Here is a 21468-nt window from a genome sequence, read left to right as displayed (position 1 = left end):
AGAATCTGAGAATCTGAAAAAAAAAATAAAAAATAAACGATCAGAATCAAAATCAAGTAATCAAAATCATAAAAAAGAAAAGAATATTAATTATTACTTGATGAAGTCGAGAGAAATGAAAAAAAAAAACTGAGAAAATCAAAATCAATATCAAAATGACAAAACCCAAATGCCGAGAAGCAGAGAGTAGAGCTCAGAGGGCGAGGGTGAGACTGAGAAGGAAAAAAAAAAAAAACTTCAGACATCATGAGGATGAGAAGGAAAAAAAAAATTGAAAGGCACGAGCGTGAGACTGTGTGTGAGCGTGAGGCAGAGAGAGGTGCAAAAAACAGAGTGAGGCAGAGAGAGCTTGAGTTGAGTTGAGTCATGAGTAGGTGAGTGCATGGTTTTATAAACCGAACCGAGCATCGAACTGTTTAAAAAAAAAATTTCGGTTCAACCCCGATTTTTTACTAGTTTTTACCCAGTTTTGGGGATTTTTACCAGATCGGACTGGACTGGCTCCTAGTTCCCAATTGAACCGGTAGGTCTGATCTGGTTTTTAAAACAGCGGGTGAGTGAGAGTCACAGAGATGAGAGAACTCAGAGAAGAGGCGTGATGAGTGATCGTGAGATGAGAAAGTGAACTAAGGACTTTAGGGTTAGTTTTTAGGACCAAAACGACGTAATTTTAGGCTAGGAAAGTCAGATAACCCCAACCAGTCAATAACCGATTCGACCATGCCAATTCCTGATTTTTCAGTTGAACCGGTCGGTTTTCAAATTTTTCCAGTTTTCAAGTTATTTTTGGTTTTTGCCCATAACCAGACCGGATTGAAGGCCAGTTCTCGGTTAAACTAGTCGGATCGGCCAGTCAGTCCGGTTTTTAAAACCATGGTCATAATACAAAGACAGAATAATATCTTGAGGAGGTTCATCAAAACACACAAAATCCTACTGCTGGAGTACTTTTCCCTTGGCAAGAATTTCATCACATTAATTGGCTTTACGAAAGTAATGCCTTATCTTTACTCTGGGGATTTGACTTGGTAACTCCTTGAAATCCGAAATAAGTAGATTGGGCAAAATTAAGGGTAGTAGAGTTTGATACCCATTCCATCACTGCTTTTGCATCTAAGGGTCCGTTTGTTTCGACAGTAAATCACTTCCGGAAAATATTTTCAGCATTTGTGGGTGTTTGGCAACACCTGAAAATTTGGTCAAACGGAAAATGAAATCAGTTGACCGGAAAATAAACCCTCCCCACCCGGAAAACGTTTTCCATGTCTATTTTACCTTCAAATTGAAATTTTCCAGAAAATTATCACACAGAGCACGAAGAGAGAGAGAGAGAGCACGAAGAGAGAGAGAGAGAGCACGAAGAGAGAGAGAGAGACAGAGCACGAAGAGAGAGAGAGAGCACCCAGACCGCGCCGGCGAGATCGCGCCTTCGCCTTCGCCTTCGCCATCGCCATCGCCGGGCCGCGCGATCTCGCCTTCGCCATCGCCAGTCGCCGCGCCGCGCGATCTCGCCTTCGCCATCGCCAGTTGCCGCGCCGCGCGATCTCGCCTTCGCCATCGCCGCACCGCGCCGGCGCGATCTCGCCTTCGCCATCGCCGCACCGCGCCGGCGCGAACTCCCTTCGCCATCGCGCCGCCTCTCTCTCTCTCTCTGTCTTCGTTCTATCTGACCGGATTTGGTTTTTGATGATGAGCTTTTTTTTATTTTTGGGTTTTGTTGTGCTTCATTGAGAAAATTTGATGAGTTTTTTTTTTTTGGGTTTTGTTGTTCTAGATCAGGAAATGATATTTGTTTGGAAGTTGAGAAAATGTGAGAAAATGTGAGCAACAAATACAAAATGTATTTTCTATAATATTTTCAAGATGACAACCAAACACCTGAAAATATTTTTCAAAGTATTTTTTCAAATGTTACCAAACACCTAAAAATATTTTCTTTTCCCGAAAATATTTTCAGCTGAAATCATTTTACACCCGGAAACCATTTACTGCCGAACCAAACGCAGCCTAATTCTACTTCAACCGCTTGGGCATTCCTTGCAATACACAAGCCCATCCATTAAAGCTCACAATTTAGCAGAAACACTAGTTGCAATTCTGATGTCTTTGGAATACCTAGGGTTCTAAGCCCTTCTGTTTGCCACTGATAATATCTCCACCCCCTGCCATGCACGATTTCCCAAATGAGGCACCATTTGTAACAAGCATGCCTCATGCATGATGCATATATAAACAAAAATTTCTACAATCGTTTTTTTTTTCTTTATATCTTGAATTAAGATAAATCCAAAACCTAAATGTACGGTATAAAATTCTAGAAAGTCTATAAAAAAAAAATCAAAATATTTGTCATTTGATTGATGTAACAAGTTGCTAGTGGTAAGTAAAAAGTGATGTCAATGGTGAATTTAAATAAGAACCAATAAAAAATTCTTAACTTAACTATTGTAAAAAATATCATTGAATTTTTTGTGTATGCAACATCGGCCTAAAGTGCAGCCATGCTATCCGAAAAAGGAAAGAAAATTGCAGTTTTATCTAGGGAGATTGAAAACAAAAAGAACCATAAAATTATGTGGACCAAATATTTTCATGTAGTTTTGGCATATCTTATGAAAATGACTAGTGCTATCCAAAAGAACAAGAACCATAAAATTATGTGAACCAAAAGTGGCCAAGACGCTGATGTTACAATTTATTGTAGAGTACGCCACTAGATTAATAATGGGTCCGCCCTTATTGCTGACCAAGTGCTCAAAGATGTAACAAATTTGTATAATGTTTTGGTCTAATGAAGTTCTATCCAGATTTCTAATCAAAAAAATAAAATAAAATAAAATAATGGGTTACGTTCTCAAAAAAACACACACACACACGACTTTCGCCTTTCGCCTTTCGCTATAAATGTTGTCAAGCCCGAGTAGTTAAAAATTAAAATTCCATAAAGATGGAGGAGAAGAGTTACAGTAGGGTCTGCATCACAGGAGGATCTGGATTTATTGGTTCTTGGCTTGTCAAAATGCTTCTGGAGAAAGGTCATACCGTCCATGCAACTCTGAGGAACCAAGGTTTGTATGTGTTTGTGTGATGTGAGTGTGTACATACATGCGTGTATGTACTATGTAGATAGACTCTCATGATCTTTTATCTAACTTACAATTGCAGGGAACACCTCCAAAGCAGATCTCCTAAAGTCCTTCCCAAATGCAGAGAACAAATTAGTGCTATTTCAAGCTGATATTTACAATCCCACTGAGTTTGAAGCTGCAATTAAAGGGTGTGAATATGTTTTTCATGTGGCTACTCCGATGTTACATAACACCCAAAGCTCTCAGGTATTATGTCCATTAATTTCTAAAGCTACAGTTAGTTCTCCTATATAGTTCAGAGAATTTTGGTGATTAACAGTTTGATAATCTGAGATTTATAGTACAAGGATACGGCTGAAGCGGCTGTTGCAGCAGTTAGAATCATCGCTGAGGCATGTATTCGGTCGAAAACCGTGAAGCGGCTCATCTACACTGCGTCTATAATGTCCTCTTCACCATTGACAGAAGATGGAGTTTGTTTCAAGTCTTGCATTGGTGAAACATGTTGGACACCTTTTGATGTTTCCTTCACTTATGCCAATGATTTTACAATGGTATTTCCTTCTCATATTTCTCAGCAATGTCCTAGAATTCCATTCAACGTTATGATTTGCTGGAAAGTGGTTTTTGCAAATGTCAGGGCGGTTTTTATTTATTTTTATTTTTTATTTTTTATATAGCTAAAATTAAAGTGAGACTCAGATATCTTATGATGGGTATCTGAGTTGAATCAAGTTCTCTTTTAGAAGGAAATTAACATTATGTGGTCATTTTTCCATAACCATTAAAGAATGAAAGAGAGATTGACTCCTAAAGTAATTACTCGAACATGATTTAAAGGGGTAAAATCCTTAAGTTTCATATGGGAAAAAAATTAAACATTTTTTAAGTTTATATATTCATGGTGGGCATGGGTCGTGTGGATTTTCTAGTATTAAATTAGTCATGTTTGTTCATGTTACACCTTTTAAGATTGGTGCAAGTTTGTCTATATATTGTGAGAGTTTTGTTTGCTAAGCATTCAGATTTCTATGCTTCTTCTATTAGGGGCAAAATTTATTTCAAGGAGAACGTGTCAAACATTAGCATTGATTAGATTCACATTTATCATCTTACATTTATCCAAACTGTGACTATATTTAATTGTTTTTAGGTATTTATGCATTATACATACTTGTATAGTTTTTTGTTCTTGTATACAGAATCACAAGAGTAAATTATTTGCGAAATATGTCTGACATATTTACTATGTTAACGTACGTTATATTATGATAATTTATATGAAAAATAATTACAATCGGCTAGAAATTTTAGGATAACTCAATCGAGAAATTTCGAAATATCATATCGTTATTCCATTGTAGAATGAATGAATTAGATTTCAATACAACATCAATACTTTAAATAGATGATAAAAATAGTTTTGAAATTAGACCAAACCAACTCGGTGTCGCCTCTATCTCTTCCCTTTTACAAACTCCCCACGCTATTGAATTCTACCCCACCATCTATGAAGCATGGATGCGTTTCGGAATTCGGGTGCGAGTGCGGGAGCGGGTGCGGGACTCGGCAATTTTTGAAAAAGTAGGGTGCGGGTGCGGCGATTAAAAAATTATTAAAAAATTTTTTATTTATATTTTTAATATATTGCTAAACATACTTTTTTCACATTATATAAATATATATCAAATTTAAGAGCAATAGTAAATAATAACTAGAATACAGTGAATGGGAGAGAGCCTAGCTGAAGAGTGACGGCAGAGAGTGGGAGAGAGGCGCAAGAAAAATGAAGAGGGAGAGGGCTAGGTCTTGTTTTTTTCCAAACGATGCGTTTGCACCTTTTTTTTCTGTTCTTTTCTTTTTTTTCGGCCAAGTTAAACGGTTACGCACCTGTTTTTTTTTTTTTTTTTTGAATTTCAGCCGGTATCTGCCGATTTCAGCTTGTATCGGCCGATTTCGCCGGTATCGGTTTGTTCCCGATTCGGGCCGAATCGGCCCGATTTTGCGCACGTCGGCCCGAATCGGCGCCGTATCGGCGCGAATCGCGCCGAAAAAATTATTTTTTTAATGCCCGACGCGGCACAGACGCGCAGGCAGTGGCGTCGCCTGTGCGTCCCTACGTCAGGCCGCGTCGGACGCGGGTGCGGTGGCCCAAACGCCGCACCTGTGCTTCCCAGCCCACCATGAACAAGTGTTGTTGCTAGTAGTTCACTAGTACAGCCTCGTCGTTGCTAAACAAAGTGGAGGGTGATGGTTGAGTGTTATTTGGTTACAAAGGTAGGTGTGTTTGGTTAAAGGGCTTGATGAGAATAACATGGAAATAAGATATCCTGTAATTGGTCTTATTTGTATTTATCCCTATATATTAAGAGCATTTAGAAAGTTAATTATTGTTTGGTCTTTATTTTCTTCTCTCGCTAGGAGCTTTCCTTCTCACCTAGGGTGAGCCGCCTTTCTTCACCACGTCTTTTCCTCATGGTTTTTTCTTTCTTCCTCCCTTTTCTTTCTTCTACACCTCACTGTTCTTTGGAGTAACTAGACCTAGGGGCTGAAATCTCGAGCATTGGGATGGACACCGAAGTTATTGACTGTTTGCAATGGATTAACTTAACTTCAGAGGAAGGCGAAGTTATCACAGTAAGGCCAGACATAAGGGATAAAACCCTAGAAGAGTGCTCTCTCAGCCTTCTCAAAAAATTCTTAGCAACCCATTCGCTAAACCTAAGAGCCGCCAAGAACCTCCTTCGATCAGTATGGAAGATGGGACCAGACCTCAAGATAATCAACGTTGGCGACGGTTTGCTTTAATTTAAGTTTGCATTGGAGAGCCAGGTATCGTGGGTCGTGAATAACGGACCCTAGAGCTTTGATAATCGGATCCTAGTATTGAAGCGATGGGACCGAGGCATGACAGCACGTTCAGTCACCTTCACCGACTTACCTATTTGGGTACAAATTTGGGCTTGCCTTTCGTTCTCATCAATGTAGAGGTGGGCATGGAGATTGGAAATAGCCTAGGTCAAGTTATTGAAGTCGACTGTAAGGCACTTACCACGGACCAAGCGCGCTTTCTTCGAGTCCATGTGATGACTCCTCTGGACAAACCGATTCGTAAAGGTGGCTCGATAGTCAACCCTGAGGGAGATATGACCAGGATCGCGTTTCAATATGAGCAGTTGTGTGGTTTGTGTTTCAAGTGTGGTAAAATCAGTCATGAGGCCAAAGAATGCAACGTCCAGGTTACCAAGGGAGAAGAATTACCCAATAGGGATTGGCTGAAAGCTGGGTTCCGACAGAGAGTTACAGGAAGCAGTGGTTCGACAGAAACTCGGACAAGGAATGACCCAACAGACACACCTTTTGCTCCGTTTGGGGAGACCGTTGATGATAGGGTCCCACCAAACAACCACAAAGTCACTAGGGTTTCAACGAACACCAACCAAAACTTAGTGTTGACTGAGGATAATGCTTCTTTTGGTAAGAATAATATCTCAGCGGATTTTTTGGCCATCATGCGACTTTCGCAAAAGAACAGGACTGAGCGAGATTCACGGGATCCCATTCCCAATATACTGAAAGTTGACATTACACCTAAGGAAACTAGCCCTATACTGGGGCCCACAGACATGGAAAGAGTTATTAGTGAGATGACAGCTACGCATCGTGGCCTATTTAGGGTGCCTATTTCTTACATGCAACCAACTATAGACCTCATAGGATTGGATGGGATGATGCATGACAAGGGAACAGTGCAACCACGTACACAAGAGATATCCCATGCAAAAGGCATTAAGGAGGGTACGTGGAAAAAGCTTCAAAGGCCCACAACAAATTTCATGCACACTAATGACTTGAACCATGATGAGGTTGGCGTTAAAAGGGGAAGACTGGAAGCTGAATTTAGCACAAAGGTTGTAAGCACCAAGGAACCTAGAAAACGTCCTCAGTCTGAGGGATATGATTCGGACAAAATTGCATCAACGGTGGGAGGTTGGTGGCCAGCCCTGCCGAGCACAATGATTGTGATAAGCTGGAGCTGCTGGGGGCTTGGGAACTGATGATGTATGAAAATTCACCAGTTGTCACGTGGTCCTCACTTTACTCGAAACAACACCTGCACAACAACAGACAAGACCAACAAAGGGCACCGGTGTGGTGCCGGCCAAAAACCCTCCGAAGGTCAAGTTAGAGACTGTTTACAACCCTAGAATGCCAGAGTCGAGTTAATTATGCGTACATTGGTTTATGAGGGTTTTGGGGTATATATAGTAGCATGGATCCGAAATAAGCGCCTTGGTAAGGAAGTACTTTCCTTCTAGGAGAGTAATTTATGGATTTTACGTATCATCTAGAACCCTTTTCCTTATAGGAATCTTCTTTACTAAGGCCAAACGTGTAGTGCAAGAACTTTCCTTATATGCACGTACATGGTGGACAAAACAAGCTATGGATGAAGGTTGGGTTATCCCCTTTAGCTTTCACTTCCTAAGGTCGTCAGCCTACGTATGTCTCCGGCAAGGTCGTCAGCCTACGTATGTCTCTGGTAAGGTCGTCAGCTTAGGACCTTCAGCTTTGACTCCGTCAGATTTTTTTCCTTCAGCCCAACGCCATCAGATATGAGGCGGAGCCACGGACGTAAAAAGGAAATAGTTTGGTGATCAGAGCTAACGGGCCTAATACTCTCGTCAGCCACCTTAAGGTATTAGTAACTTATACAATTATCCTCATCAGCTGCCCCTTACTCCATGACCCCGTCAGCTGAAGCTGACGGGTTATGGAGTTAACGTTATTGGGAAACCACTCGTGTGGTAATTCGCGCCATCTTCATTAAATGGTGGGACACATGGCTTAGAATGATTGGCTCCGTGCCTGGACGAGCGTGTCGCTTCGTCTTCCGTGCCCCCTTTCGCCTATATATATATATATTTCATTTTCCCTCTTGTTTCCAACTTTTCATACCTTGCTGATTTCGAGAGAAAGAGAACGTCACCACTTATTTTCTTATTCCGTCAACCAGACTGCCGTCAACTTCTTGAGATCGTCCTTCCACCCGTAAGTTCCCTTTACTCTACCTTTTAAAAAAAAAAAAAAACTTTTCTAGTACTGCCCTTTAGTGAAGTCGTCTGCCTAGGTTCTTAGAATAAAACTCGTCGTTTGTAGGTAGTCAGATGTCTAGGGAGACGACGAGTGATCAATCGTCAATCTGCGACGGAGCGGGTTACGACAAGGTATACCAATCAGGCCGTGAGCCCGAAAAGGGCCTATCTTGGTCGTCAGAAAGGGAAACGTCAACCACTTCTTTTGATGAGGAAGTAGGGAGTTCTAGAGAAAGTGAGCTGAGCAAGGATGGTGGAGAGGAGAGGGTAGGTGACGGAGACTAGAGAATCAACGAAGAAAAAGGAAGTACCAGTGACGGGGGTGAGAGTGACGGTGACGAGGAAACATTAGAAAGTACCTCGGGAGCTTCTGGTGATGATCGTCCTTTCATCCTACCCCCAGAATGGTCCATCAATAAATTCCTTCTGACGATGTCAGAAAATATTTTCAAAAGTTTGCGGTCCCGTTACTAAATACTGGACGATATCCCAATTCGCCTTCCCGAGGAAGGTGAGAGATGTTATTCGGGACAAACCACGGATGTCGGCATGTATGATGCCATGTTCGCTGCGGGATTAAGGCTACCACTGACAGCCTTACATCGTCAGCTAGCTAATTTCCTGGGGATATCCGTTAGCCTGATTGCCCCTAATGCTTGGTGAACCTTTATTGGCGCCGAGATCTTGTGGGGTTGTCTGAGTGGTGGGAATCGTCAATTAACTTTGGACGAATTCTTTTGGTGCTACCGTCCTTAGCATATCTCCTTGTCAAAGGGGGTGTATCATTTCGCAGTAAGGGAAAAAGAGTTAAAATTGGTATCGGACATGCCCGATTCCAATAGGAAGTGGAAAGGCAGATATTTCTTTGTAGAGGGGATGAACTGGATATGCCGTCAGGAGGAGTGGGAGTCAATGCCTCATGGCTTTTTTGACAATACCTTGGCATACGTTAGGAACTCAGGTTGGTCTCGTCGGCTCTTTTACTTCGTCTACCTGTTTAGTCCTTTAACCTGTCACTTTTTTGTTTCAGCTAACAATCGTCCACGCATCACTGTGGAACAAGAGGATTTTATTCGTCGAGTGACGGCTATCCCATTGGATGAGCGGAAGTGTCGGGACCTAATCACGCTCGATACTTTACATTTATATTGTGGCGGTCCCGAGCCAACGGAGGAGGCTTGTAAACTAAACGCTTATTCTCGCCGGCGTGAGTATCTCCCAATCTCTTGTCTGCATCCTAACGCTGTCTTTTTTTTTTTTTTTAACCTTCTGTCTTTTTCAAAAATGGAGTCAGCTAGGCAAAGAGTGCGGGCTGTCGCTGCTGCCAAGAAGAAGGAACAGGAGAAGGCTACGGGTAAGTTGACACCACCGTCTGCACCGAAGCCCGTCGGGAGGACAGGAGCCAAGAGGAAGCTTGACGGCAAGGAGGACCATCCCGAGAAGAGGGCTACTATGACTTCTGGGGAAAAATCTTCAAAGAGGCTGTCACCTCCCAAGTCCGTCCATGGAGCAGGTAAAGGGTCGATGACCTCGTCAAGCCCCGTCACCTAGGGATCCATGTGCCGCCTTTTAACCCACAAAGACTATGCTGTGGAGGTGACGGAGTCCTTTTTAAAGGATGAAGAGATGGACCCCTGTGCTGAGCAGGCTACTAACGAGATAGAGGCGTCAAGCCTATTTGATCTCACTAGGGTATGCTTCTCTCTTTACTTTAGTGCCCGACTAGTTTCAATATTTTGACGTTATTTCTTCGACCATGCAAGCTATGGTTCGCATGAAGGCTTTGTCAGAGAGGTGCTCTGCCAAGGAGGGTGTGATCGCCCGTCTGCATGAGCGTATCAAGTACTTGGCTGATGGCCAAGCGCAATACAAGGATGTGAACCATGCCCTAGGTACGGAGCTGAAGGACTTGAAAGAGAAGCTGGCTGAGGAAAGTCGTCGACGAACACTGGAAGAAAATGCCAAGCTGACGGCAGAAAAGGAGCTGAAGTCCATCCTAGTCCAGGTGGAAACAGCCAGGAGCGACGCTGTGGCGGAGTTTAAGGACTCGTCATCCTTCATAGATGCTTGTGCCGCCTACTATGGTGACGGGTTTAAGGACTGCTTGAAACAAGTAAAATCCGTTTATCCTGACTTGGATTTATCCAAGATTTCCATGAATGAGTCTATCCCGTCAACCCTTGCAGGCGACACCGTCAATGAGGAAGGTGACGATGCTAACCAGAGGGATGACAGCGTCGTTCTTGCTCAGCCAGCCGCAGACCAGCCCGTCACTTTGACTTTAGCAAATTCTCATGGGAACGATCTAAGTGCTGTCAGCCCTTCTATTCCTTGCGCCCAGCTTTTTTTCGCTGAAGATGACGAAAGGCCTCAAGATCCCCCGACTTTATGAACCTTAGCACTTTTTCCTTCTCCCTTTTTTCTTTTTTAAAAAAAAAAAAAAAAAAAGGTGTAGACGAACTTTAATGCTTGACGCCCATTTCTCTGGGCTTTTGTAAAGACATTTTTTGTGTTAATCTTAATATGTTGTTTTATATTCGAAGCATGTTTCTCTCTTTTTATATTTCATGTTAAAACTACTTGCTCTTGATGACCCCGTCAGCATATGGATGACGGCGTTGTTTCACTTATTTATCAAAGTAATAACAGCGTCAACCTCCTTTTTAGCTCAGACCTTGAGCTATTTTTACCAATCCGTTAGCCTTATAGGCGACGGCATCGGATCAAAACTTAGCTGTATGCCCGTTAGCTTTTAACGTCGTCACCTTTCTTAGTTGATTCGGTACGACTTATTTGTTCACCGTATATCCGTCACTTTTATGAGCAACGTCGTCAGCTTTCTTTTAGCCGATTAAACTATTTTGAGATGTTTGCCATACATCTGTCACTTTATATGTGACGGAGTCAGCTTTTTCTCTTTGGTAGGCGATGGGTTCAACTTTTTCTCTGCTGATTATTCATCAACTTCATGGATTCTAGTTTAGAGTTTATTTATTTTGTAGGCTGATCCCGTCACTTTGTTGACGTTACACTGATCCCGTCACTTTGTTGCTCCTGTTCATTTAGTGATAAGTTCGTTCACTTTGTGGACTTAGCAATAAGGTCGTCCACTTTGTCAGCTTTAGTGATAAAGTCGTCCACTTTGTGGACTTTGCAATAAGGTCGTCCACTTTGTGGACTTGGTCATAAGGTCGTCCACTTTGTAGACTTGACCATAAGGTCGTCCACTTTGTGGACTTGCCCATAAGGTCGTCCACTTGTGGACTTGCCCATAAGGTCGTCCACTTTGTGGACTTAGCCATAAGGTTGTCCACTTTGTGGACTTGCTGTCTCCTTGAAGACATAATAAGTTTACTAGTCGTTTCTGAATAAAACTCCTCTTATTATGATGAATGCATAAGTAGAACTTTTTTCGAAAAATAATAAACTTTCAGCCCTTTGGGCTTAAAATATATAGTAGACAAGAATAAACTAGGACAGATAATTAAAAAACATAAACTGGCAATGAGGAGTAGTGTTCTGCTTGCTATCCTTTACTGGTAGTACTTTCTGAGATGCTCGGCGTTCCATGGGTGTCGTAGCCTCTGTCCGTCAAGTGTTTCTAAGTGATAGGTGCCCTTTCTTAGCCATGATGTAATCTTGTAGGGTCCTTCCCAGTTTGGGCCAAGCTTTCCTTGTACAGGATCTCTGACGGTGCCCATCACTTTCCTTAAAACAAGGTCTCCGACTTTGAAGTCTCGGTGCTTGACTCGGGAGCTGTAGTGCTTGGCCATGAGGTCCTGGTATCGTGCGAGTCTCTGCTCAGCCATCGCCCTCACTTCGTCAACTAGATCCAGCCGTAGATGTAGCTCTTGGTCATTTCTTCCTTCGTCATGATTGTCCACCCTGTAACTCGTGAGTCCTATCTCGGCTGGGATGACCGTTTCACTCCCGTATGTTAGCTGGAACGGAGTTTCTCCCGTGGGAGTTCTCACTGTTGTTCTGTATGCCCATAGTGCGCTGGGCAGCTCCTCAGGCCATATGCCCTTTGCCTCCTCGAGCCAAGTCTTGATGATTCGAAGCAAGGATCAGTTTGTGACTTCAACTTGTCCGTTTGCTTGAGGATGGGCTGGGGAGGAATAGTGGTTCTTGATTCCTAGCTCTGAGCAGAAGGTCTGGAAGGAGCTGTTGTCAAATTGTTTACCGTTGTCCGAGATCAAGACTCTTGGAATTCCGTACCTACAAACAATGTTTTTCCACACAAAATTCCGTACATTTGGTGAAGTAATCGATGCTGACGACGAGAAACTTCAGCTGTTTTGCTGCTATTGGGAATGATCCCATGATATCTAACCCCCACTGGGCGAATGGCCATGGGGCGGTTATGGGGGTCAATTCTTCCGCCGACTGTCTAATGATATTGCTGAACCTTTGAGATTTGTCGTAAGCTTTTACATAAACCTGAGCGTCATTTTGCATTGTCGGCTAGTAGTATCCGGCTCGAATCAACTTATGTACTAATGACCATGACCCTGAGTGGTTGCCACATATCCCCTCGTGTACTTCTCTCATAGCGTAGTCTGCTTCTTTGGGGCCTAAACATCTTAAGTACGGTCGAGAGAAGCCCCTCTTATACAGGACGTCCTTTATCAAAACGAACCGCGCTGACTGGACCTTCAGCTTCCTTGCGGCATCCTTTCCATCAAGTAGCGTACCATCTTTTAAGTAGGAGATCAAGGGGGTGGTCCAATTGTTTTCGGAACCAATCTCCTGTATATTGAGAACGTCTATTAGCGGTGAAGGCTGAATAAAAGAGAGCACCTTGTCGATAGTTATCATAGACTCCGCAGACGCGGTTTTGGCAAGACGGTCGGCCTGCTCGTTTTCTCCTCTTGGGATTTGGACTATCTTGGCCTGCAGCCCATCTATCCTCCTCTTCGTTTACTCCCAGTACTTCTTCATTTTTTCTCCCTTGCACTCGTACTCGCCATTCACTTGGCTTGTAATGACCTGGGAGTCGCAGTGAATAACTACGTTCGCAGCCTCTACAGCTTTGGCAAGGTCTAAACCTGCTATTAGGATTTCGTACTCAGCTTCATTATTAGTTGTAGGAAAATCGAGACGAATCATACATTCAATCTCGTCGCCTTCTGGAGATTTAAGCACGACCCCTACTCCACCAGCCTTCTTGTTAGACGACCCATCTATAAAAACGTTCCATTGTGGAATTTCTACCTCCTCGCCTTCCGTGTTGGTGAGTTTCGCAATAAAGTCAGCAACTGCTTGTCCCTTGATGGTGGTGCGGGAGCGATATTGTATGTCAAATTCGCTCAACTCTATTGACCACAATGCCATTCGTCCGGCGGCTCCAGGGCTGCTCATTGCTCGCCGTAAAGGTTTGTAGTTAGGACGACTATCGTATGGGCTTGGAAGTATGGCTTGAGTTTACGGGCCACTGTGACCAGAGCGAAGGCGAGTTTTTCCATGGGGGGATATCTCTCTTTTGCACCATGCAGCGCTTTGCTCGCATAGTACACGGGCCTTTGGACCCTATCGTCTTCTCTAACTAAGGCTGCACTGACGGCAGCCGGGGAGACTGCCAAATAAAGGAATAGTTCTCCTAGTTGCGAGGGACTTAGTAACGGCGGCGAAGAAAGGTAGACCTTCAAGTCTTCGAACGCTTGTTGACATTCGGCCGTCCATTCAAAGGATTTTTTCAGTGTGCGGAAGAATGGTAGACATCTATCCGTTGCCCTCGACATGAATCTATTAAGTGCAGCGACCCTGCCATTAAGGCTTTGTACTTCCTTCATATTTTTAGGAGGTGCCATCCCTATTATGGCCCGAATCTTGTCTGGGTTGGCCTATATGCCTCTTTGGGATACCATGTACCCTAAGAACTTTCCCGCCGTCACTCCGAAGGCACACTTGCTTGGATTGAGCTTCATGTTGTAAGAGCGAAGAGTATCAAAGGTTTCTTTGAGATCCTCTAAATGATCTTCTTCCCTTCGACTTTTAACTAGCATGTCGTTGACATATATTTGGACGTTTCTTCCAATCTGTCGTGCAAACATCTTGTTCATGAGCCTCTAATAGGTTGCGCCAGGGTTTTTCAAGCCAAAGGGCATGACTTTGTAGCAAAAAAGGCCTTGGCTTGTTACGAACGAAGTCTTCCCTTGATCAGCTTCGTCCATTCGGATTTGGTTATATCCAGAAAATGCATCCATGAAGCTCAACAGCTGATGTTGGGCTGTAGAGTCCACTAAGATGTTGACCCGCGGGAGGGGGTAGCTATCCTTGGGGCATGCTTTGTTTAGGTTCGTGAAGTCGACACACATCCTTCATTTTTCGTTGTTCTTTTTTACCATTACGACGTTTGCCAACCAATCAAGGTAGTAAACTTCCCTGATAAATCCCGCCTCTTGTAGTTTGTGGACTTTTTTCTGCTATTGCCTGATCTCTTTCTTGGGCGAAGATTCTTTTCTTTTGTCAGACGGGCGGGAAAGATGGCAACACATTCAACTTGTGTACCATGATTGACGGGTCGATTCCTGGCATGTCTTCGTTGCTCCATGCGAACACGTCCCGGTTTTCTTTTAAGAAGGTTGCGAGTTCTTGACGTACCGTCGGGTCTGCCAGGGTGTCGATTTTGGTCGTCCGGTCCGGGTGGGATTCGTCAAGAAGTACGTCTTCGAGCCTCTCGATGGGCTCTGTCACCACCCAACGTTCCTCTATGTTCATGGCCTGAATGTGGTCGTCCATCTCCATCATGGCTACGTAACATTCGCGTGCGGATACTTGATCTCCTCTCAATTCTCCAATTCCATAATCAGTAGGGAATTTTATCATCAAATGGTATGTTGATGTTACGGCTTCCATGAGTTGAGGGTTGGACGTCCTATGATGGCATTATAGGCCAAGTCCACCTCCAAAGGTGGCATCATTACGTTTTTGGAAACGTGAACAAAACACTGAAAGTGAATCAAGAACGTCTCCAATAGCTTGAGGCCCTAAACATGCTACACGAAACTACCGAAGAGATTGAGATGCTCAAAAAAGAAATAAACGAAGTACTTGTAAAGGAGGAAGTGATGTGGAACTAGAGATCTAGAGCTTTGTGGATCAAGTGCAGAGATCGAAACACAAAGACAGAGGAAAAATAGGATTGAAGGTATTTGGGGAGCAGATGGACAATGGCATGAGGAACAAGGAAAAATTGAGAAGATCATTCTAGATTATTTTGTCAAAATTTAAAGCACAAAGCATCATTGTGATTACGAGGTCAATGTGGAAGCTATGGATGTCTGGGTAACCCCAGAAATGAATGAGTCTTTGCTTGAGGAATTCCAAGCAGAGGAGATCAGATATGCTTTCAACCAAATGTACCCCACAAAGTCCCCCAGCCCGGATGGTATGTCCTTTATCTTTTACCAGAAGTATTGGTATATGGTAGGTCCCAATTTCATTAAATGTGTTCTATAGACTCTAAACTCTGGTATTATGCCTTGCTCTTTAAATGAGAACTATATTTGCCTAATTCTTAAAGTGGAGTGCCCATAGATAGTAACCGAGTTCAGACCGATCAACTTATGCAATGTAATATGTAAAATCATGTCAAAGGTCCTTGCTAATAGGCTGAAAAGGATCTTGTCAATGGTAATAAGCGAAGCTTAGAATGGCCTTGTACTAGGAAGACAAATCACAGACAATGTATTTGTCGCTTTCGAGATGATGCACTACATAAACAAGCAAAGAAAAAGGAAGAAATGAATGATGGCAATCAAGCTCAATATGAGCAAAGCGAATGATAAAGTCGAGTATAGGTATTTAGAGGCAATGATGAGGATAATGGGCTTCCAAGAAAAGTGGATTCACCTCTCTATGATGTGCATGAAAACCGTGTCTTATTCTGTCCTTATCAATGGTGAACCAAAAGGAAGAATTATTCCTACAAGGGGGCTTCTCCAAAGAGACCCCATCTCACCGTATCTATTTATGTTGTGTGCTGAGGGGCTTTCTGCCATGATTCAAAGGGAAGCATGAATGGGGCGGATCAATGGGGTATCAGTATGTAGAAAGGGCCCCCAAATTTCCCACTTATTCTTCATTGACGATAGCATCACCTTCTGCAGGGCAACCTTGGAGGAGGCCAATCAAGTGAGTCAAATCTTAAAGGATTATGAAAAGGAGTTTGGGTAGAAACTGAATAAAGAGAAAAATTCTCTCTTTTTCAGTTAAAACACTAGAAGTGAGGTGCAGGAATGTGTGAAGGAATTATTTAGGGCCTAAATAATAAAACAGCACGAGAGATATCTTGGACTGCCGCCGTTCGTGGGTAAAGGAAAGAAGAAGGCCTTCAACCGAATCAAGGATCAAGTGGGAAGAAGGATTGCGGGTGGAAAGGTAAACTATTATCGAAGGCAAGTAGAAAAATACTCATTAAAGTGGTGGCCCAAGCCACCCCAACGTATACTATGAGTTGCTTCAAACTTCCGGACTCCTTGTGTAGGGAAAATGGCTTGGATTTCTTGGGAAAAGCTGTGTCAGATGAAGTTAGATGGTGGAATGGGATCCAAGAACCTCAAGGCTTTTAATTAAGCCCTTCTTGCCAAATAGGGATGGTGTATTGTCCAAAACCCAACTTCCCTCCTTTATAAGGTTTTGAAAGCGAAATACTTCAGAAGCACAAGTTTTTTACAAGCCTAACTAGGAAAGAGCCCTTCGTACACGTGGAGGAGCTTGGTGGAAGTAAGATGTATTATTGAAAGGGCATTAAGGTGGAACATTGGTAATGGCAGGAGTGTAGATGTCTGGAAGGATAGATGGCTCCCAACCGCCGAGTCCTTCAGGGTAGCCAGTCCAAGAAGTCAGCTTTAGGGGTGGAAAGGATGGAGCACCTTCTAGACCTAGATAGAGGCACTTGGGACATCAAAAAGGTGAGGAATACCTTCCTCCCGCACAAAGCAGAGGTTGTTCTTGGGATTCCATTTAGTTTGAGCCTCCTTGATTACTCCAGAATATGGGCTTGGACAAGCAATGAGAGGTTCACGGTAAAGAGTGCATTTGGAGTAGCACTCAAAGAGCTAAAGGATAACAAAGAGACAGGAGCTTATGGGGACAGCTCGGATGCATAAAAAATGCCTAATCTTTGGAAGTCCATATGGAAGCTAGAATGCCCAGGTAAAGTCAAACACTTCCTTTGGAGGGCATGTAAAAATATCCTGCCCGCAAACTAATGTCTGGCTAAAAGGAAAGTGGTGAACTGGGATAGATGTGTTTTGTGTGGTGAAAAGGAATCCTCGGGTCATGTGTTATGGGACTGTAGGGTCACGTCTGAAGTTTGGAAGGAATCAAGCTTTATCTTCCCCAGCTAGAAGAACACCCAACGAGACTTCATAGATGTTTACTAGAAACTTAGAGAGGAAGCAAAGGACATCGACTGGAATGTGTTTGCAACGAGGGCATGGAGCATATGGAATAACCGTAACCTCTTTAAACATGAGGATAAATGTAAACCAAAGAAAATCATAGCTAGAGAAGTAGTTAGGTATGTAGAGGAGTTTAGATAGGGCAACATTCCTACCATCCATACCCCCATGTTGTACCCTCATGTTGGATCACAATGGCGCCCCCCTGATTCCAATTGGTACAAAGTAAATGTAGAGGGAGTTGTGTTTAAAGAATCTGGTAGCTGTGGCATTGGGGTGATAATAAGAAATGAGGAAGGAAGTCTAATGGGTGTGATGAGTAAAAAGATTCCTTTTCCTCTGGGGGCTCTAAAGGTGGAAGCAAAGGCAGCAGAAGAAGGGATCCTCTTGGCGAAGGACTTCGGCCTAAAAGATGTGATCATGGAAGGAGACGCGAAGATTGTTATGTCAGCTCTCTCAAACCCAAATTCTGACACCCTTCCATGCTCAATACAGTTGGTGGTTAAGGGAGCAAAAAGTTGGTTGCAGACCTTCAATTCTTGGAAGGTAAACCATGTCCACAGAAGTTGTAATATAGTAGCTCATGTGCTAGCATGACATGCTTGTAATATTTTTGATAGTATAGTTTGGGTGAAGGATACTCCTCCCATGATCTTGAATCAAGTTTGTATGGATGTATTATCTTCGGTTTTAACCCCCAATTAATGAAGTTTCTTAGTCTTGATTATCCACAAAAAAAAAAAAAAAAAAAAAAAGAACACTACAAGTACAATGACAATGACTATTTATTTGAGACCTATTTTAGTATTATTATTTAATACATCAATATCAATTTTTTATTTATTTATAAGCATCAATATCAATTCTATTATAAATATTTTTTTTGCTGAGAATATTAGATATTATATATTACCAGTATAATAAATTAACATTTTAGCTAGAGTTTAAATTATTAAATAAGATATGAGTTGATAATTTTAAATATTGTAAACAAATTATATGGGCTTTGACTAATGGATATACAACTAATATAAATATATATATATATATATATATATATATTTAATACATAGCGATAAACCCAAAACAGTACACATGTATTAACTGATACCAAAATATTTTGTTTCCCTAATCAAACTGAAACGGTTTCTGGTACAGTATTGACTCTCTTGACTATGACTACAAAGAGTGATGGTAGACAAAGTAAATATTTATGATGAGTTTGTATAATTTCCAAGAGAGGTGATATTATTATATTTGTTGTGAATTCAAATTTAAGAATAAACTTAATAAGATATTGTAAATATATTTTTATAATGAAGTACATTTTTGGTCCTTAAATTTTGGGTTTGTTTTCATTTTGACTCTTTAAGTTTTAAAAGCTTTCAATTTGGCCTTTTTTTTAGTTTATTTTCATGTTGGCCATGTCCTTCATTTCTGTTAGAAAACTAGTAACACAGGGAATTTTATGGGTGACGCGCCTTAATGGACGACACTTTATCCAACACTTATTGGTTAGATTACTAACCGAATTGAATTTATGGGTGATGTTTCTTAATGGAAGACACTCATTTGACACTTAACAATCATATTACTAACATAAATAGACTTGTATGGGTAATGTGTCTGAACTAAAGACATTTATGTTAAAGATCAAACTACTAAAAGAAATGAATATGTTAGGAGCTAATATGAAAATAGAATCAAACAGGAATGACCAATATGAAAATAACCACAAGTTTTAAGGGTCAAATGTGTACTTTGGTCTAATTTTTTTGGTGAATTTTTTAGGAGTTAGTCTTATTATTTTTCCTTTCAAATTAAAGGGTTTCCATGTAAACCGGGTATTCTTATTAAGGGAGTCAATATCATACCGAAAGCTGTTTCGGTTTAGTTAGGGAAACAAAATACATTAGTACTGATAAATACCATTGTACCATTTTAGAATTACCACAATTATATAAATATAAATTTATATGTATTAATATACTATTAGAGTTCAATGAATCTCTTGTGCATGGTTAATTTAATTTCTTATTGGTTTGAGATATTGGGTTCGTAGTTTTAGTTGATTTTTTTTTTTTTTTTGGATTGTTTAAAATTGTTTGCTAAACTTCACTAATTCATATAAGACTAGATTGTAGTTGACCATGAAGAATGACAGAATAAGTTTTTTTTTTTTCGATATCTTGAATTAAAAAAAAAATGATCCAACTGTTTGATTAATTAAGATCTTCTGTTCATTTGTTCAATTGTTTTTTTTACTGGTATGTGTTGTAGGGATACATTAAATCAAAGACACTAGCAGAGAAAGAGATTCTGAATTATAATGAATATGATAATGGTAGGCTTGAAGTTGTAACACTTGCTTGTGGTCTAGTGGGAGGAGAAACACTTCTTCCTTATGTACCAGGATCTATGGAAACAATTTTATCTCTGCTCTCGGGCAATTTACTTTTCTTAAATGCATTGAAGCTTTTGCAAGAACTTTTGGGTTCAATTCCTCTTGTCCACATTGAAGACATTTGTCAAGCACATATCTTCTGCATGGAAAAGCCATCAATGAAAGGTAGATTCCTCTGTGCCGCCACAAATCCAACCATAGGAGCGATTGCAAGTTCCTTCCAAGAAAAGTTTCCAGATAATCAGATAGCGAAAGAGTAAGATATTTATTTGAATTTTGATTGCCAAATTTCCTTACCATTTTTTTTATTTATAGCAATTTCCTTTTGTGTGTTTATTTTATTCATTTTTGGTCAAAAGAGAAATACCAAAAACTATTTTTAGCTTGGGGCCTTTCTTTGACTATGACATTTCATTTTAGGTTCATTGAAGGACCAGATAAAGGGGTTACATTTGATTCTACGAAGCTAATGAAGATGGGTTTTGAGTATGCATATGATACAAAGAAGATATTGGATGATAGCGTGGCATGTGGAAGCCGACTCGGATATCTAATTAAATGACCATTCTGAACTGTTGAGGAAATGTATTAATAATTTGGAAAAAATCTAAAAACACAACTTTTGTACCATCACTTTGGTCCTAATGTGATCGATTATGAGCTATGAAGAAAAAGTAGTGATTTTATGGAAAAATAATTGTTCATCGCTCATAATCAATCACTTCAATAAGTTGTGACAATTGGCAAATGATATAATCCAGTGGCAGAGCCAGGATTTGATTTGAGAGGCCATATTTACATTTGACACTTACAATTACTCAATTACTTATGCACATGCAAACACATACATACATACATACATACATACATATAATATTTATGACGAATTTGAAAAATAATAAGCATTCACATGAATACTAACAAGTGTATTCATTATATTAAATTTTTTTATTAGGAATTTTTTTCACATAAATTATGTGTTTTTTGATTTAATTTGTTTTCAAAGTCACAAGTCTACGTACAAATATTGAGATTTGTAGTTAGATAAATATGAAGTACGACGACTGTGTAAATTTGTATTATGCAATTGAGGGGGGGGGGGGGGGGGAAGGTATGACCTATGTCAATTTCTATTTGTTAAATAACTGGTATGATTTTATGTTATTTTGGCAAAGTTATACTAAGTTAATATTCCAGATTATTTATATATGTAACTAATGTAGAATTTTTTTTCCTTCTCAAAAAAAATGTAGAGTTTATGAAGCCTCAATCTTAACGTATAGAAGAGGTTTATTGATTATATCAATAACAAATACTTAAGTAATTCATATGTTTGCATTGAAATATTGGATGGAATAATATAGTATTAGAAGCTAGCAGGCAGGTGTGGTCTGTGTGGATTTGCAATTTTGCATATAAAGCTGTAAAACTTTTTACATAAGCTAAGTGTGATGCTTGTAGTCCATGATGTA

The 21468-nt window shown here is 41.0% G+C and overlaps 1 protein-coding gene across 1 annotated transcript; it reads left to right on the top strand.

Annotated features, from left to right (window-relative positions):
• The first annotated feature begins 2820 nt into the window (after window positions 1-2820).
• LOC142640379 (NADPH HC-toxin reductase 1-like) lies at window positions 2821-20781 on the top strand. The gene is made up of 5 exons (XM_075814441.1): window positions 2821-3068; window positions 3166-3335; window positions 3431-3643; window positions 19873-20252; window positions 20417-20781. Exons 1-5 carry the CDS (start codon window positions 2948-2950, stop codon window positions 20556-20558), a joined length of 1026 nt encoding a protein of 341 aa, XP_075670556.1. The 5' UTR covers window positions 2821-2947; the 3' UTR covers window positions 20559-20781.
• Window positions 20782-21468: the final 687 nt, after the last annotated feature.

This window comes from Castanea sativa, chromosome 1 (genome assembly GCF_040712315.1).
Source record: "Castanea sativa cultivar Marrone di Chiusa Pesio chromosome 1, ASM4071231v1".
NCBI classification, from domain to species: Eukaryota; Viridiplantae; Streptophyta; class Magnoliopsida; order Fagales; family Fagaceae; genus Castanea; species Castanea sativa.
Note: the sequence above shows the minus strand (reverse complement) of the source record. Positions and strands in the feature narration are given on the sequence as shown.

Coding starts and splice junctions, on each gene's coding strand:
- LOC142640379 (XM_075814441.1), top strand. CDS start 2,948: ATGGAGGAGAAGAGTTACAGTAGGGTCTGCATCACAGGAGGATCTGGA. Junction 3,069..3,165: donor TGCAACTCTGAGGAACCAAG/GTTTGTATGTGT, acceptor TTACAATTGCAG/GGAACACCTCCAAAGCAGAT. Junction 20,253..20,416: donor GATAATCAGATAGCGAAAGA/GTAAGATATTTA, acceptor ATTTCATTTTAG/GTTCATTGAAGGACCAGATA.